At 45.4% G+C, this 19320-nt stretch overlaps 1 protein-coding gene across 1 annotated transcript in view; it reads right to left on the reverse strand.

Moving 5' to 3' along the window:
• Positions 1-19320, reverse strand: part of LOC119432345 (vitellogenin-5-like) — a 28976-nt gene that overhangs the window by 3614 nt on the left and 6042 nt on the right. Inside the window, 18 exon segments of the mRNA XM_049659429.1 lie at positions 913-1089; positions 1091-1149; positions 1687-1828; positions 2524-2787; positions 3465-3674; positions 4171-4474; positions 8175-8394; positions 9405-9525; positions 10792-11066; positions 12091-12197; positions 12669-12886; positions 13353-13553; positions 14121-14285; positions 15092-15260; positions 15589-15785; positions 16532-16718; positions 18250-18389; positions 18930-19097. Of these exon segments, the coding sequence (XP_049515386.1) occupies positions 913-1089; positions 1091-1149; positions 1687-1828; positions 2524-2787; positions 3465-3674; positions 4171-4474; positions 8175-8394; positions 9405-9525; positions 10792-11066; positions 12091-12197; positions 12669-12886; positions 13353-13553; positions 14121-14285; positions 15092-15260; positions 15589-15785; positions 16532-16718; positions 18250-18389; positions 18930-19097 (3324 nt within the window).

Here is a 19320-nt window from a genome sequence, read left to right on the forward strand (position 1 = left end):
AACGAAAAGATGGTTCGAACATTTCGCATCTCTGAATGGTTGCACAGAAATAACTCACATACAGGAGCATCAGACGGAGTTCACTATGATTTTTAATTCGACAAGGATAAGCACACCTATGAAAACATCGGACAGCTGGCCTGAGGCACTTTATTCCTTTTTTTCTGTACTTTGTGTTTTTCGTCCTTACTTTTCTGTCTCCACTTACCCTTTCCCCAGTGCAGGCTATAAAACGGTATATTTATCTTCCGGACAACTACCCTGCCATTCACGTATAATTTATCTTCTTATCCCTTTTTTATACAACTTCTGTCCCACACTTCTGACCTCGTTTTCTCAGATTTTCTATATTCAGTGAATTAGTTTTACACACCACGGTGGCCCAGTGGCTAAGCCGCTTGGCTGCTGAGCACCTGGTCTGAGATGCGGTCCTTGGTCATGTCAGGCACTGTTTGAAGGCGTCCGAATGCGAACGCTCCGGTACGGATTTTGGGTGCAGGCTAAAGAATACCGGGTGCTAGCAACTTATCCGTACACTGCGACGCATCGCATTGCCCTTGCCTGCTACGGGAAGTTGAAGCATACTTTTGGAATTTTCAAGGGCAACAGACTTACTTAAACTGGTCGGTGCTGTCGGATGTTAACTCGTGTCAATGATGCCTACCAGTCAGTGTTCCTGCCGACTATGCCTAACCCTCTTCTTATTTTTCTCTTATCTTTCACTCCTGTTCCCCTTCTAAGGTATCAAAGGAAACTTTCTGCACTGACTGGCGTCCGTACCTTTCTCTTCTTTTTCAACTCTTGTTTTAAACCTCATTGTTCAGTACAATATCGCCGATAAAGCAACGAATTAGTTGCGGCTCCCTGTGGATTGAGGCAGCAATGGAAGTCGGTGATAGGAGTCGCCCTTACCGGCTTGTAGTTCTTCCACTCGACGTCAGCGGTCAGCTTGGCCAGGCGGCTGGAGTGTCGCAGGAACTTTATGCAGTGGTAGTTGAAGGGGATGCCGTGCTTGCGGCCAGCTTTGCAATTGAGGGCCATCCTGTGAAGTCCGTTGTAGCGCAGGTTTCCGGTGATGGGCTTGCCGGCTGGCTGCGTTCATCAGCTGCTCTTCGTCCATGTCAGTGTGCGTGTACTGGCCGCTGGAGGGTGATCTGCTTTTTTATGACAATGAAGAGAGCGAGTGCTTTATGGGACTGGCTTTACCTTTTTGGAAGTACCTTCACAAGCATCACACTTTGAATTGCGGCTCATATCCCCCGTTTTGAAAATAGATTTTAGTATGGGCATATTCTGCGCCCCCACCTGGTCACCGATATTGCATCGCATAGTTCTTGCTCCGACATCCGGAAAAAAAAGCGTTAATGAACGTATGTCTTATCTGTTGCGTGTCTCTTTCTCTGATTATCATTGATCAATTATTTATATCATCAATAGTGCTATTACAATATGTGATTTCCTATGAATTTTCTATATTTATGAGGGCCTTTATGTATTTTATGTCGCGTAGTGCGCAGTTTTTGGGTGCGTGGTTTGGCACAGTGCATTCAGAAGCACAGGACATTCATCGGAACGGCATGGATGTGAAGTCTGGGAAACTAAGGATATCAATGAAGTGGCAGCAGTTGAGTTCGTAATAGAGAGTCTTCACCTATAAAGCTGTTAACAGACAAGGCAATTTTCTACTCACGCTAGACTGGCCCTCGCAGCTGCTTCCATAGTGAATCTCAAGGTTGGCGTCAATGTGTTTGCCCTGGTAGAAGGTGGCCAATTTCTTGGCCCGTGACCAGTCAGGTTTGGGAAACTTCGCTGAGGCGTCCAGGCAGATCTGCGTAAAGTAGTGAGAAAATGGGGAGGTTAGGGCCCTGTTCTTGAATTTGTTGTTTTGTTTTGCTGTTGATTGTTTTTTTTTTCTCCTGGATTAGCGGCAACTTGAAGGAAGAGAGCACGGTTGTCACTAAATTGAAGCTACTCCACACGCTTTCCAGATTAGGCCGCGTAAAGAACCAGGGCAAGAGGTCGATCGGCACATTCGCGGTGGGAATTAAATCCTGATATTTTAGAAAATAGGCAAACGAAACGAAAGTAAATATCTGGATTCCCATCAACTGTCTAAGACATTTCGTGATCCCTAAGCGACTTGTGTCCACAGCGCTTACAAAGCACGGCAGCAACTATACGAAAGCCACGTGAACGATAAAATGCACCTGTAAACAGCGTACTCAAAGATCAAGCATATTGAGGAATAAGAGCGGGACATGGCAGCAACCATCGCTCGACTACCGTGAAGTCCGAAATCTTCTTTAAAGCTGCAATCATCGACACTTATCTCAGTTTAAAAAGGAATATGTTCCAGACTAGTTGAATTGAAGACTGCGCACCCACCCATATATTGTTGTATGAACTTCATAATCGACACAAAACCTTACACACTGCCCCCCCCCCCCCCTACCCCATTAGAAGTAGAGCAAATATTAACTTCAATGTTTCTAGAATTTACCAGGACATTCGGTACAAAACTTACTTCATTCCTGCGTGATCATCGCTCCTGAAGGGCGTTCGATCGTAGAAGAACTGCAACTTGTGGTTGAACAGATCGTGGTTGAACGAGTATCTGAGTTCTGCGGCGATCTTGCGCTCCTTGGCGTCACCCTTGAAGTTCACGTCGAGGCTCAGCACGTGGGTAGAGGGCACCTCGGGATCGTCGCCGATCTGGTCGTGAACCTTGAAGTGGCTGCGACGCTCGTCCTCAGGCTCCAAGAACTTGTATGCGATGTCGATGTCCACCTGCGGATGGGAACCGGGCCACCCATGAGAACTTTCGGCCATCCGGTTTCAACTTGCGCTTTTGCCAACTCAGCTCAACGCAATAACGGTGAAATACTGTGAGATTTTTCACATGTAATCCTGCGGGACAGCTGTGTGAGCAACGCTTTAATGAGTCAAATTTCTTACGTTTGAATCATTACGTATTGTTTACAGTTAACGCACACTCTCAATTTCAATTTACGGCACGCTGAAACTCTAGGGCACTCGTCCGTGTCACGATACTTGTCATTCGCTTTCTTTGAATACAAGCTAAACTAAACTGAACTAGAGGTAAATGCTTAGGTTTTCGTCCATCGTGGTTGTGACAAGTATTATTACGTAAGAAGTGTGTCACTCGAACCCAATCTGTAGCGTCTACGAAAATATTTGATGGATAACTAACGCGCATTAAAAAAAAAAGCATGCCGAAATATTGTCGAGAAAGAGCGAAAGGTGGATGATAGGTAATTATAGGTAATTCTTTCGTAGAACTGTAGGCCAGTTATAACGAGGCTGCCTGACACATTCTGCATGTCGAGTATGCGTCATGGTGTTGTTTAGGGATGTTTTATGCACTCCTGTTGTAACAGTTTACTCCTCTAGGTGCTCAGTCTGCCGAATATGTGCTGTAGGAAAGATGGAAACTGAGAACTTACTTCCTTAGTCGGTGCATCACCGGCAGGCTCGAAGTAGATCTTAACGTTTCGTGGGTGCCAGTGGGGGTTGATGGTAATGTAGTAGAAGCGCTCGCGCCACGTCATCTGGTGGAGGAACTCGTCAAGCGCGCTGTGCAGTCCCCTCTTGATGAGGTGGCCCTTGACGTTCATGCCGACGCCGAAGATGTCACCAAAGTAGCGGCGGTCAAACTGCGCAGGGCACGAAGAGATCACGAATCAAATCTGGGACATTTGTGCGCTGGAAATGTGTTCGGCCATTACTTTTAGCAAGCAGCTGCTTACAGCATTGCGCATTAACATAGCATCAACCGTAGTTGGCAGTATATGTGTCTAGCTGTTCACGGTATAACCTTCATTTCCCTCTTCCTTTTTATTTGCATTTAGCGATACTGTTTACGCCATTGAAGATTTGTTGCGATGCAAGCAGCTTTAGCACTGTACTTAGTGCTTCTCAAGAGTTGTACCAACGTGCTCATATATATATATATATATATATATATATATATATATATATATATATATATATGAATGACACGCAAGACATGCGGATGTCAGATGAATACAGTTTTCAATGAGCTCCGAGCTCCTGCAGGTATGGTAGTCCTAAATTGAAGTATCCGGCTGCATGTTAATGGTTATTTCGACAAGCATTCAACTTATAAGAGAGGTTGCCTAGTGCGCTCACTTGAAGAAGTTCATCTTGGCGGTACAGGGGCTTCTGGTTCGTGGTGATCTCAGTGATAGCATTGGCGTGGTCTCGGGTGAGGTCGTAGGGCATGTTGAAGGTGAAGGGGTGGAAGTGGTGGTTGGCCGCATTCCAGGGAAGGTGCAGAGGACGGTTCAGGCTGAGCTTGCCTTGCAGTGGTGCGATGGTGACCTTGAGGTCAAGCGGCCAAGAGATCACGGTCCTAGCATCGTATCCAGAGCCCAGGGATGATCTGGCGAAGCTCCATGCGAAGCCTAGCATCTGCTGCGTACGGCTTTCGTACCTGTTTAAATGGAGAATGAATAACGGCGAAGCAGTTCAGATTGTGTTCCAAGTTAGCGTGGTCGTATAGGTAATAAAGAGTTACGGCGTGTGCGCAAACAAATTGCCGTTTGCGGAATGCCATATTACCGGTGAGTTATGCGGTAGTTACAAAGCTGCCAGCGACATCCTGTGATGCAGAGTTCAACCAGAGAGCATACAAAGCTAAGGCTGCAGGAACTTATTCTATTTAATTTATTTTATTAGCTGCTGGTGTAAAGTGTTGATGGCTGCATAATCGGTACTATGTAGTCCTGTTATCATTTTCGTACGCCACACAATAGTGATTCAAATGGGTTTTAGTCATAGGCGCCGACTACGGGGAGGATCCGGGGCTCGAACCCCCTCCGGAGTTCTCCCGCGGGGGCAGAGCCCCCCGCCCCGCCTCTAAAGTGTCATTACCGGAGTTCTGTTACCCACACAATTTGAGGATTTTTTTTGCGTTGCTTCTACCTTTTCACTTTTGTTTTGGCTATTAGCTTACGGCATGCAGCATTGCTGGCACGGACGTGCACAGCTTTTAATTTATACTTTCGCTTTATTTCGGCAAATCCTGACAATAGGAGGACAAGCACATTAGAAGCACCAACGGAGGCTTCCTCATGCATGTTTCCTCACTTCAACATTTTTTTTTTCATTTCCGCTGAGAACACCATGTACAGACACCATATGTTTAAATATATACACAGGACAAAGTTTATTATATTTTTTAAAGGGAAGGAGGTAGCCAACTAAATAGATGGCATATGCCTAGAGAATGAATATGTTAATAAATGTTCACCTCACTTCAAATTACCTTGCGTGCTTTTTTGACCCTGAAAAAAAAAAAAAAAAACCTGCAGACTTTAGTCACCCCGTCGGACGAGTCTTCTATCAACGGTGTGTGAAAAGCACGTGAGTGATATGTGTCTCAATATTGATTCTCTTTCCAGTAGGCAATGCTAACTGGTGACAAAAAAAAAAAAAACTCTTTTAATTATTTACAACCTTTACGCATTAAGGATGGAAACATCACCTCTTGCATGCAGAGGCCATAAACACTGGGTGTTTCAGCAAACACTTTCAAAAAGTTTTAAAGGTTGCCTGTGGCAGATAGCACAATTCTAGTTCATGAGCTGGTCTACTCGAAGAGGTGGACATTACTTGCCCAAAAATTAAAACTGCATAATCGACTAAAACACAAAAATTCGCCAATTAGGTTTTTAACACATTAAATTATCGCCCGTGTTGCAATTTACAAATTATAGCTGTGGAGTTCGCAAGGCGGATGCACTAGGAAGTAAATCTCAGGATGGCACCAGTTCCGAGATATTAATTCCCGAGCATTGCGGAGAAATGCATTGGCGTTCCAGTTACTTTTGTGCTTACCCGCCGTGTTTGCTTAGTGGCTACGATGTTGTACTGCTAAGTATGAGGTCGCGGGATCAAATCACGGCCACGGCGGTTGCATTTCGATCGGGACGAAATGCTAGAACACCCGTGTACTTAGACTTAGGTGCATGTTAAAGAACCCCAGGTGGTCTAAATTATTCCTGAGTCCTCCACTACGGCATGCCACATAATCAGATCGTGGTTTTGGCACGTAAAACCCCATAATTTATATATGTATTCATACTTTTGTGCTTCGATGCATAAAACGACGTTTTCTTAGAAACCGACTGGCACGCCAATGCATTCCTCCGCAAAGTTATAGAATTAATATCTCGACACTGGTGTCAGCCTCAGAATTAGTTCCAAGTGGATTCGAACTCCACGGCAAGAATTTGTAAATTGCAACATGGGTCATAAGGTAATTAGCTAAAAACATAATTGGTTAAATTTGTTCATTAGTCGATTACTCATTTCATTTTTTTCTGCAAGTAATGTCTGCCTCTTCGAGTAGACAAGCTCATGAACTAGAATTCTGCTAGCTGCCACAGACAACCTTTCAAAATTTTTGAAAGTGTTCGCTGAAACACATTGTATATAGAATTCACTCAGTAACCGAAATGATGCCAAGCCGGATTCACTCGAAATCATATTAAATTGAAGTCTAGAAGTCATGCGCAGCAGTGCAGTTTGGCCGGGAAGGCGAAGCAGTATTAGTGATAGCGAAGTAGAAGACAATTACACGAAGGAACATTCTTACCGTGCAAATCCGTATAAGGATCGCACCCGTGTAAGGGCCGCACCCCCAACTTGACAGCCAATATAAAAAAAAAAATGACATCCAACCGAGGAACAATCGCGTTCCGTGCGCTGATTCTGATCGGGCTCAACAGCGAATTGTCGCGCGCAGCGTACTTTCGCGCGTCGCTACTGGATGTCGAGAGGAGGCGATCGCGGAGGATTTACGGTGGATTTCATACTCATAGTTGGAAAAATTAGGTCAAATGGCCCGGTCCCATGAAGGGTCCCGTCAAAATCGCGACTAGAAAAGTGCGGCCCTTACACGAGTCTAAACGTTAGTTATAGTGGCCATATAAATTGTAGTAAACATTCATTTAAAATTAAAATAGCAAGCATAGTGTAATGCACGGACCATGTAAACCTGTAAATACCTCACTGGATGACCTCGAGCCCTCGCTTTCACAACGCAAGCTTTATGAAGAACGCCGGCAGTGGAGGCGGACGGTTCGTACAGCCGCGCGATTCACCGCAACTTCGAAAATTAGATTCATCCTCATTATCTGTCTATTTTTATGTTCACTACAGACGGCCTCTGACAGTGATCTGCAATGACCTCTGTCTCTTAACTCTACAACCCTAGGAGCGCGGAAAGACAGCCCGGCAAGGAAGACATCTCGCATGAAGTTAGCAGCCATCCCTTCTCGCCCTTTATCATTGAACCCACCAATGATTACCAACAATTAGATATGGCACGCGGGCCGCATAAGCGTCCGCCGCGCACAATCATTCACTGCTACGGCAGGGCTAGAGGAGAAGACGCGTGCTCTCCTTCCATCCGCATTTGATTACGTGACCTACAACTAACCCGAATATTGAGCGCGTGGAAAGGTAATGCCCATCAAGCCGCCATCCTTTTCGGCTCGCTGTTACGTTCTTGCTCCAGCACCCAGTGTATGGGTCGCTCATTTATATGGCTTTTAGATTTAATACGGAACAACGCGGCGACGACAACAGTGAAAATGTGCCTGGAGTGTCGACACAATGGCTTTTGCCAGAAAGCGAGAAATAGAAAATTGTTAGCAACGGGTATATATATATATATATATATATATATATATATATATATATATACGCATGGGTAGGTTTCGGGAAGCTTGTCGCCCCCCCCCCCCCCCCCCCCCACCCTCTAAAAATGACAACGTTCTGCCTATGATTGTAGTTGCAGAAAGCATCACCAGATGCTGCTATCAGCTTTGCTACTCCAAGCCACTACTCCAGTAATCCGGCAGGCTTGTCCCTCTCAAATTAGCCCCCGTTCTGTCTGCGCTGCTCAAGGGCCACATATTACAGGGGACAAAGAATCCGCTTGGCAAAGCTGCCAGCTCTTGTTTTTCGGAATGAAGGACTACTCAACCGCAATCTCGAGTTCTTGCTGCAGCACGTGCAAGACTGTGATCTCTGAGCATTAAATAAATTTTGGAAAGGCTACTGCTACTGCTTCTATTTGTGTGCTGCGATTAACAGAAGAGGTTTGAAAGGCAGGTTCCACTCACACGTAATGTCGCTTGATGTCCAAGTGGAGCTCTGCGTTGTCGCCGTGGGTGACGTCGATCTTCTGAACGTGCGCGTAGATGAACTCTGCCTGCTTGAAGTCAAAGAACACTGGCACGCCAAGCTCAGTGGGGTTGAGGTACATCATGTCGTGGCTCAGGTAGAAGGTCTTCTTGCGAAGCTCTTTGCCCAAAAGCTTCTTGGCCGTTTTCTCAGGTGCATCTTTACAGAATGAACGATTGAATTAGGTTTAAATAACTGCTGTCAGCTGCCATGTAAGAGTTCCCAAAGAGTACCTAGACGTGTTAAATCAAATAGAAAGCGTTCGTTATTCAGTTTGTGGATGCTTTGGACTACAATAGCAGTCTCATATTCAGAGTTATCGCAGAAATGGGTGCAGCCACCTAATGATTTCCTCATTAATCATAGCTTCTGGATATTTTACGATTCGCGTTTGAATTTGATTCATGCGTCTTATTTGGCCGCGATGACACTGGCCACAGCGACTTCACGCAGCCTCAGAAACCGTTAACGATTGCTATAAATATGCTGAGACAAAAAAAAAAAAAATGGTAGACACAACTAGCTTACGTCTACCTAAAGCGAAATGTTCCTGGTTTGTGGGGAATGGTTCTATTAATAATGTAACTGTTGTGCAGCGAACGATTATATAAATATTATATGCCGTAGTGTTCGTGCTTATAATAAGGGAGACAGAATACTTATAATGGCAAGATATAAAAATGAAAGCAAAATAAAACACACAGCTGTCCCGCACATACACAGTGGTCCTGGTGGATCATGCCCATTCGTCCTCGTGACACATAATTTTGGTCAGCACTGTCACCCAGATTAGCCCACCAAAAAGGCAAGATGACCCACGCAGCCCTCCCCATGAGAAGAGAGGTGCACCCAGGCAACATTATTTATAAACTAGAAGTTTCAGATTTCTACACAGTTCTACGATAGTGTATAACGTCACATCTAAGTATTTTAGAGTCTGCACCGCTAATCACTGTCTCGACGAGTACAGGCTGAATCTCACCTGACAACTGGCAATTTCGAGACATTCAAGCACTTCGTTAGACGATTGTAGTTTTCTGAAAACTAATTAGGGCATGGTAAAGAAAATGCTGGCCTACATAACTGTTTATCCTTATGCATAAACGTTTTATTAGAACAAACGAGGTCTAGAAAGGTGCTTAGAGGCCTGTGCGCATTTTGATGCCCACCTTTTGACTTGATGTTTTCAAGGATGCTCTCGTCAAAGTCCCAGGTGTCGACAGCCTTTCCGAACAGTGAGAGGCTCATGCGGGCATACACAGGGTCATATTCACGATCGTGAATGGGAAGCTGCACAAAAAAAGGCTTTTAGGAAAAGGAAAAAAAGTTGGAGGACGCTTAAGCTTCGCCTTTAAGAGTAGAACGCGATAGCGTTATCGGCACCCGTTCGCATCGCATCGTTCGCATACGGCAAGTAGGCTTCATTCACTGCAACACCTGAACGCTGGAAAGCCAGCCTACAAAGACCAAGCTTACACCGATCGCCTTAAAGTCGGCTTCACGTTTAAACAAAAATGCATTGCTGGAAAGACGTCTTCCTAGGGGCAATATAAGTGGTCTTATATTAAAATGTGAAGGCCCTAGCACCTTTTTTTATTATTTTAATAATTATTTGTTATTGCCCCGACGCGCGCAGGTCTGGTAGAAATGCTGGAAAAGGGGTTCGTGTTTGAGTTTCCTCGTAGTAGATTAAGGTTTTCTCGTACATTCAAATTACAATCCGACACCGATTGGTAAACAATCCGACGGCGAGTGCGACGGCTAATGGTAAAGTTGTACTTTACCATTTTTCTGACAGATATCACTGTGAGAAATATAATTTTTGTTCACCAAAACCTTGCACCACGTGGAGGGCCTGCGGGGTCGATGTGGTTGGATGATTTTCTCCCCCAACCGCGATCACATGCCGGTTGCCGATGCCGGATTTTCTGCGACATGAAGACCTAAACGCTATCGCGTTAAAAATAAATGTCCTTACACCAATTCGCATTGACTCGCATAATATAGCCTTCTGCCACGTTTCACACCGTGCGCTGTGCTACTAAAGCTGAAATCACTTCAGATGCAATCTTACACATTCGGGGCATTTAGGCTAGCGATTACGCGAAAGAAACCGAGAAAACACGTAATCTGTACGGGGCGCAATGAACTGTGTTTTGCTGACCTGAATATAAGTGGAATGTTGACGCCCGTCATTGAATGCGGACATTCAGACTGACAACCAGCCGATTACTAAACGGACTAGTGATGGCGTTGAGTCCAGTTGTTTTTCATACGCTTTGTAATAGTTTCCATATATTATGCCAACCTTACGAATAACATGAAAATTACGTGGGCTGCCTTGATATTTATGATCCTAATTTGGCAACGCTACAGGGACATAACGCTAATTTGTTGGTACAAGGTATCGGCAAATGTTGGATTTTAGATTCGATAAATAAAAGCTTAATAGAATATTTAATTCCCTACTCGAAATCTACACAACCATGCAAACCCCAGCCTACTGCTAAACATTTATGTGGTAGGGGTGATGGACAAGTTCTAGCCCATGCTTACGGCGTCCTCGATATCCTTTCGCTCCAACTCCGAGTGATCACGCGGGAAACGGCGGCGGCCCATGAAGTTCCAAAGGTTCTTGGTGGATCCGGGCTCCGGTCCGACGAGACGGTTGAGCACCTTGTCTAGGCCCCAGCTTTCGAACGAGAAGGCGACCGTGTCGGTGGAATGTCCAGCGACGTAGTCCTTCATGCTGATGTAAAGGTTGCGAGGCAAGTAGCTGTCGTGAGATCTGATCATCTCCAACAGCGTCAAGCCGCCGTAGTCGTACTTGGCTACGTAGAACGAAGAGAAAAATTGCGTTGCAGCAGGAAGAAAATTCGAGACATTTGCACCTATTCGTTTGAGGCTTTTTCGCCCATTTGGGTTTCGTGACCAGGCGGCAGTGACAGAATTAGGAGTATTTGTGTAGCGCTAACAAGACGATAACGAGAGAAGAGCCAACGAACACATAGACACGTCCCTAATTTCCAAGAAAACAGTCTTTGTTTTGAAGTATCGTTGCTCAGTTATATTCTCTGTCGTATACTCATACCCGGCGTACTTGAGTATCCCGTGGTACTTCCATGCTGTGCCGTATTTATACGCAGCGTCATTTCTCGAAATAGGGACTCACGTTAAAAGATAGCGCAGTGCCTATTTGTTCATTAGCTGTACTCGTGGTATCGCTTTATTTGAGCTACGCTTCGATGGAAAAAAGGCATACTATCAAGCAAAGCACTGCTGCCGTAGATATCGAATGATTCCCGACCTATGTCATGCTGCACACTGCAGCTTCTAGCCCAGAAAGCCATTCGTTCCATGATTGCTTAAAAAATAAAAAGGAAATGAAATTGAATTCATACCTGATATGAAGGGCTTCGGGAAGACTGATGACGGAAGGTAATGCTTCAACATAGTGATTTCGTTTTCCTATAGCACAGTTGCTGCTACTACTGAAATTCGGTCGGAGCTGTATCCTTCGTTTCTTATTCATGAAAATATTTTAGAAGTCTTGGTAGAACAAAAAAGACAGATACTGCCATGTTCCTATAACAGAAAAGAGCTCACCTATATGGCAAATCTTTGCCTGATTTCAGTCAGAGAAAGAAACTTAGGACTAGCGTATATAAGGTGATCAACCTAATTCCGTTGTTAAGCTGCCGTGCTTGCAAAACCTCTTCATATCTCTACTAGCTTTTGATTAAAGCTCGGGAACTTCGCATTAACATAGCAACTGGGCACACAGTGTGGTGTCATAGAAAAGTTTCTTTTTCAATTCCAGTGGCCATAGTTTCATGCTGTTAGAGTTATACTTACGGTTGTATCCGGAAGAGATGAGCATGTGGGATGAGCCCTTGTCAACAGGCTTCCTGAATCTCGGGTTGGCGTCCCACAATGGCAGCACGTACCTCAGGTGCTGAGCGCTGCATGAGAAATGCGGCACAGAATTTTTAAAACATCATCTGCGCAGTTACCTTCAGGGGAAATTTACACCATATACCTATCTGGGATAGAGATGTGAGTTAAATGCTTGTTTCCTCGTAGGTGAGATAAAAAGAGATCACTTCGTTTTACGGCATGTTTGAATATTCTGCTAGCCAAGAACTAGTGGGCTCATAGTTGAGTCCAGGAAGGTATACGATCTCTCCAGCGCTGAATATTAAGACGCAGAGTTAAGAGATTAGTGCAAACGAAGAAATACAGCTAACGTCAGCAGCTGAGCGTCCGGCTCACTAGCCGGCTCTGGAGTCTGGAGAGAGAGAAATAGAAATCAGCACCAATACGCGCATCAATTTTACCGATTCACCAATTGCTTCAACAAGGTTCGTCCTTGCTCTGTCAATTGATCGCAAACATACAGTAATGCCCTTTGGTTTTCCCGAAGGTACACTCACATTTCTTTGTGGCAGGGGTATTTAGAGTTGGCCAGGGATCGGAAAGCGCTGGTGACGAAAGCCACGACCTGGTCGCTGGGGTCGGAGATGACTTCGAGGCCGATGTGGCGCAGAATGTACAGGTCCGGGTTGGTCACCACGACGACGAGGAAGGCGGCGATACGGACCTCGCTGGGCTCGCTCGTGTTGTGGAACACGGGCAGGGCGATGGACCGAGCCTGAAGGCAACGTGAAGACACGGTCATTGGAATATGTCGAAAGGCTCAGATTTTCCGAGGAAGTGAAATATCGATGCTAGTGATTATAGACTAAGCTCAGAACAGACCGAAGTACTTGAAGCAAATTCTTGTTAGGCATACACAGAAGAATCATTTGAAAAGATGGTATCGGAATCCATTGCGTATCAAGTACTGGATGTAAATGCCGTGGTGAACGTGCTCTCAGATTTTTTTGGGTTTCTACACTTAAGTTTCAGCATAAAATGTCCGTCAGTTATGATCCCAAAACTAAGACGTGACCAGCGTACAAAGTGTCCTCGATTGCTGAAAATTTTTAAACGAAGTGGGTGCAAGAAGAGCAAGAACTAAGCCACGATGACAGCTGTTTTTCACAGCTAAATTTGCGTGTTGTTAGAATTTTGTACATATGCATGAATGTCACAGGCATTCCGACTGAGCAGCTTACCAGTTCAGGGTGGTGCTTGGCGGCCTGCTTCAGGGCCCACAGGGCGGCCATTCTCTTGTGTTCATTCGCGTGCCACTTGGGGTAGATGAAGCGTTTCAGGTAGTACATGGCCTTGTGGGTGCCCAGGTTACCGGCGGCGCGAAGGAAGACCGTGCTTTCGTACTCGGGTTCGTGCTCGACATCCTCCGGTGTCACCGAGTACTACAGAACAGCAAAGTATAGTGCGTGAGACAAATTGTTACAGACTTTCTAAGACTTTCAGCGCTTCTTATCTGGCACACTTTACAGGGAGGATGGCACTGTGGGATCGTGCTTCATTACAAGAGCAATTCAAGGAAGTGCTTTATGTATTGACAATTAATAATTTGTACACTGTCATGACCGGCTTCTGCGTACTAATATTCAATTGACTTATGTACTGCCAATAGAATTAAGTGCAGGGCAAGGAGATAAAAAGGATGTAACTTTATATCAAAGGGATGCTTTGTGTGTTTCGAATTTCGGAAAACACTGCGAGAAAGGCAGGAAACCTAGGGGAAAACTAGTTCACCGAAGCAGAAAAGTGCTCCTGGAACACATTTTCTTTAAAAATACGACAGATTTGTCAAAAGCATTGAACGAAATTGCTTATGCATATTTTATCGTCTTTCAAGTCAATAAATGACGATTTTGTCCACAGTCACAGCCGCACAGGAATAAATTGCTGAATGCCGAACCAGATGGTTGATTACGAAGTTCGTATTGTGAATTTTTCGATGAGACACTTACATTGAAGATGTGCGAGACAATTTTAGGGCTGCAGGTGCCCTTGTCCTCCTCCTGGTTGTCGTGAGTGTATTTGCATCCCTTACCGCCGGCGATAGCGCTGGCAGCCAGCTTGCAAGAGGTCCATATCTCGCGGTGGCTCTTGACAGCCTCAGACTTGCAAGAGTCCTGGGCGAAGCAACCAGAATAAGCAATTCTATTATTAAAACGTATGCTTCACCGTCCCACCACTGGTAGTCCATTGAACATAGCGTCTTTTGCTGCGTACAACTAAGGGCATGCTGAAGGCTTTTCATCACTTTTTTTTCTGTCTCTTGTAGCCTTTTCTAGACAAATCAGGATGCCCACAATTTTATGATTGAAGCCTAAAGGCTTCATTGGCAAGCTGGGGCCACAGCACGTTCACGGAGGCATCGTGGGGAAACCTAACAAAGCACTGATGCCTCCTTACATAGTAAGTCAGGCGAGTGCTTACGAGCATGCCTCCCTCCCCCCCTTTCTCTCTCTGTTATAATTTTGCTACGCAAAATCATTGTTGGCGAAGCATGAGCTGGGATTCTAGTGATGCCAGAGTGATGTTACTGGGTTCTTCAAATGCGGAAGTCTGCCCCTGGCGATTGTTCACAATAGTAAATGGAAAACGAAGGATACGGAGGCAGCGGTAGAAGTCAAGATGTGCTCCGGAACGTAAATATCAGTCACTCTTTTGGAGCAATATCCAACCTTGAAGCGTGATAACCTACAAAGCGCTATCTCCCGGTTTATGCACGGTTAGTGAAACACATATCGACCTGAAAATATTTATTTCTGTTGCTGCTACCATGTTGTCTTCACCATGGCCGATAAGTTGCAGAGTGTTAACCTACAACGCCACATTAATTGTGCAAGGGTAATTGTACAAGTTGAAGGACACTCAAATATATTTACGGTCACTTGTGCTTAGAACTGCCTCCTCATGCAGCAATTACACTTACGGCGATTTCATGGAGCAGGGCAGGGTTGACTTCCTTCAAGTTGAGGTGAAGCTTGTTGTAGAAGCGATCAGCATCATCGACGCTCAGTTTGTTATGCTTGATCAGGTTGAGTCCGTAGGTGATGTGTGGGTTCCAGCCGGCGGCCGCCAGAAGGTCCAGGAAGACGTGTCTGCGAAAGGTGCACCAAGCCAACGTCGATCAGAATGCGCTCATTTCAGCCGTCCACGATCGAACCAAAGAAGGATTTTGCGATGTAATTGTACGGGCCAAATTCTTGCAGCTTCATTACCTTATTTCCATCTGCCTGGAATAATTAAACTTCTTTAAGTACTTAAATTTGCACGTTGTAGTAAGTACATAAAGATTTTTGCAATTCACCCCTATCGAAATCCTGCCGGAAAGGTCGATTACAGAACACGCGACCTCGTACTTAGCTGTGGAATGTCACAGCCATTGAGCACCGAGAGGTCAATAATTTTCGCTGTTGAATGTCTTACCGTAGGCTGTCCTTGAGGTCTTCTGGTGCAGTCATCACGTGGTTCCGATAAACGTCGTTGATATCATCGTAGCTGAACGTCAGGAAGTTGTGGAAGAGCATAAGGAAGATCAGGCTTCCACTCTCCTTATTGTCGATCTCCTTGATGTCCTCATCACCATACTCGATGTGAGCCAACTTCCTAAGGCCTTCCACGAACTGCGGGGGGTAAGAAATGATCGGAATGGGCCTCACTTTGTGAAAATTAGAGATGATAAACGGAGATAAAACATGAAAGGCATGAGTGATGAAGAACAATTAAAGAATAAAATGTCTGAGGCCGGTGCCAACGTTTCTACAAATAGACTTGTTTTTGTGAGACCGATGTCCAACTAAGAAAAACGGATACGATGAAAAACTTTGCAGGATGGATGTCCAAAGCACCACTTCCACTGAGAATACTGCTTCTGTAAACCGAGGAACCAAAGTGAACAGCGTTGGTATAGGCGTCACAACTGTGAGACAAGCTTAAAGGAAAGTTGATTTTCTTTCGTTCGAATATGAATAGAATCGTGGTTTGCCTATATTTTGAATAATTTTTTTCCTCAAGAAAACTTACTCACGCTACCGGTTGAAATTGTTGTCTACCCAATTGTGCGACTTCTCCGCTACGTCCATGAAGAGTTCGAATTCCAAGCTGGCGTTTGCGGTTAGGAAATCAAAACTTCCGAGATAGTCAGCGCCGCGCAGAAAACCTTTATATCACTCCGTTCGTTGCTGAGGATTTGTACCGCGGAAAACATTTTCGGCCTCTCCAGTTACAATTGCCTGTACAACTGAGTTAACTGTTCGCACGAAGTAATCGTTGCGATGGTTTTGAGAGGGTAGCCTATCATTCTACTATAGCGCAACGTTTCACTGTCCCTTTAAGTCAACGTATATTGAGTTACTGTGGGCACGCTTACGTTCTCCTTGTTCGGGGTGAGGTCGAAGTGGGCCACAAGGTGGTTCGGGTGCTTGAGCTCCTCCGGGTTTTCCAAGTCGTGGGTCTCGGGGAATTCCTGGGCGAGTGAATGCTCCTTCTCGCCGGCCTCAAGCAGAGTGGTGTCGGTCGTCGTGGCGTCATGCTCCTCTTCGAGGTCAAGGGTGCGGCTGTGGGGGGAGAAAGGTAGGAATGCAAAATATGATTTCAGTTTTTTTTTTTGTACTGCGTGCCACCACAACCACTGCTTATGGACGGACCAAATCTAGGGGTCGGTACGTGAGAGCGTCGCCATTTTATCAGAGGGATAACTGATCATGTGGCAAAAACAGAACACACAGCCTGAAACATAGATTTATCACAGCTTCCACATCATGCTGTCGATTTCGCAATGAGCCACTGACTCCGAAGAATATACGGCGGTAGAAGAATGAGCAGTATTGGCTCGTTTCATTTATTCGTCTATTGATTGTCTACCAGTGCTGTGTATATTTATTTTACCGCTCCAAAACAAGTAAAGGCATTTCAGCCGATATGTAACAACGTTGTTTTGCAATACATGCATCATGTCGTTAAAAGCGCGCAAAGAAGCATCGCTTACTACGGGTGTTAGAGATTATCCAGATGAAACATTTCCGAATATTGGTAAAGCTATGTTTCTATTACCGGTTCGCGCAGAGTGGCAGTTACCGAGGAGAGAGCGACCCGAAGGTGACTGCGCAAGACGTTCGTATTGCGATATGCGTTGAGCTTCAACGATATCGTCGACGGAGTTATTTTGGCCGAGCGCAGCGAGGCGGGCGTTGACCATGGAAACGGGGAGATGGAGAACCGCCTTGTGCGCTCTCTTGGTTATTGTACTGAATTTGTTCTCGTCTATTACATTTAGACGGAGATAGGGTGCAATGTAGGCAATGCGGCTGATGGTGAAGGCCTGCTCTAGCTTGACCGTGTTGGGCTCCTTCATTCTGTGCTGGCGACTGGCGATGCGTGCAATCAGGCGGGCTGTTGGTTGGGCATGCTGGACTAGTTGTTGCAGCACTTCGGTGTCACGCCCGTTCTTTTGCAGGCATGAGCCGAGGATACGGATGCTGTCTACTTCGGGAATGCGGTGGCATCGGGAAAATAGTTGAATATGAGGATCACATCGCGCCCGAGGTTCCCTGCCGGTAGAGGAGGAGTTCGGATTTAATAGAGGAGCAGGCGAGTCCTCGGAGGTCCCACTACCGTTCGCTTGTGCTGCCGGCGCGACAGGTCGGAATGACGCAGCGTCGATATCACTCAGAGTATAAATTCTTGTAAAGTTGTAGCATAATAGTGTATTAATCAACTGGCCAACCTTTAGTGTTGCAAAATTTCATCACTGTGTTGACTGCGCCGTGATTCCGCCTTCGGTTTCTTTCTTTACTTCAGCTTACTGGAGATGAGAGTACTCCCATCACTATCAATTAAGATCGCCGAATTCCCTTCGCCAGAAACTCTATGATACTTTCTTAGCAGAGAGTCGACCATGTGACATTGACCCCAATTCCCTCTGGATGAAGACGAAGGAAATAAAGGGAGTTCGCGGATGCCACTGTGACAGGGCATAAGATGCTAAGGCACCCCTGCACTCCTGATTCCAGCAATCACTTCACAATGCATGAGTACTGCATGTCTTTGAGCGCAAAAAATTAAAAACAAATTGTATGAAATGCTCACTTGAGCAGGACATGGAACTGCTTTCCTTCGCCGTGAGCCTTGAACAGCTGGACCGACTCGGCCCACGCATGCCCGATGACGTAGTGTTGGGCGGTTCCCTTGACCTCATAGTACACCTCGGACGTGGCAGTGCGCGGGTACTAAAGAGAAGAAATGAAGCGTGGTATCGATTGAGCAGAATTTATCACACCTCTATTCCACTAAGCGCGGCTCCCAGGCCAAAATCAAGGCAAAAGTGGTATGACGTGTGACTTCCGCTTCAAGGGACAGCCAAGTGGAATGCCTTACGGCAGCGATTTCGGTGTGGGCATCGCATGCCCTGAGGACCCCCTACATAATCCAGAAAGTACGCAAAAATTATAATTTAGGGTTTCGTTCTTACTACAAGTAATCACATACCATTAATGATGAATGTAGATTAATGTAGACTTTTCTGCAAGTCCTTAAAAGTGAGGAAAGCTCTTTTGGATTAGGCTAGGTTAGGTTTAGATCTTACTTAGCTACGAGATTAGTATAAATAAAAGTGAGAATATGCTATAATATTATGATTTTTTGAAAGTCTAAAACCTAAAGAGAAAATGACAGAACAAATTGTAAAATATACCTCGACAGAGGAATCGTAGATGCATTGCAGTAAGGTCTTTTCGTTCAGCTTGACTCTGAAGCAGGAAAACACTCACCGTCGCCTGTTCTTTGCAATTCAGGCATCGGTATTCCTTTTGGTGCCCGTAGAAGCTGTAATGCTTGTGGTCGCACTTGTCGAGGTTCTTGATCTTGGTCACCTCGATATGATCGTGCTCTTCCTCGTGCACAATGTACAGGGTGTCGCAGGGACCATGTAGACCATCCTAATACAGAGGAAATGCAAGGGATTGTCAGTTTAACATCAATTTTCGACTAGGTATATATAGAACTACAGAAAGTTCAGCTAGTTGGTAGGGATTAATCGTGAAAGAAGGTAAGGCCTGCAGACAGGGATACAACAGATGACAACCAGACAACACAAACGCCGTCTGCCAACTGAACGGCGCACTCTGGTAGAAAAGAAAGTAGACACAAAACTTATCTGCG

Source organism: Dermacentor silvarum, chromosome 11, assembly GCF_013339745.2.
Source record: "Dermacentor silvarum isolate Dsil-2018 chromosome 11, BIME_Dsil_1.4, whole genome shotgun sequence".
NCBI lineage: Eukaryota > Metazoa > Arthropoda > Arachnida > Ixodida > Ixodidae > Dermacentor > Dermacentor silvarum.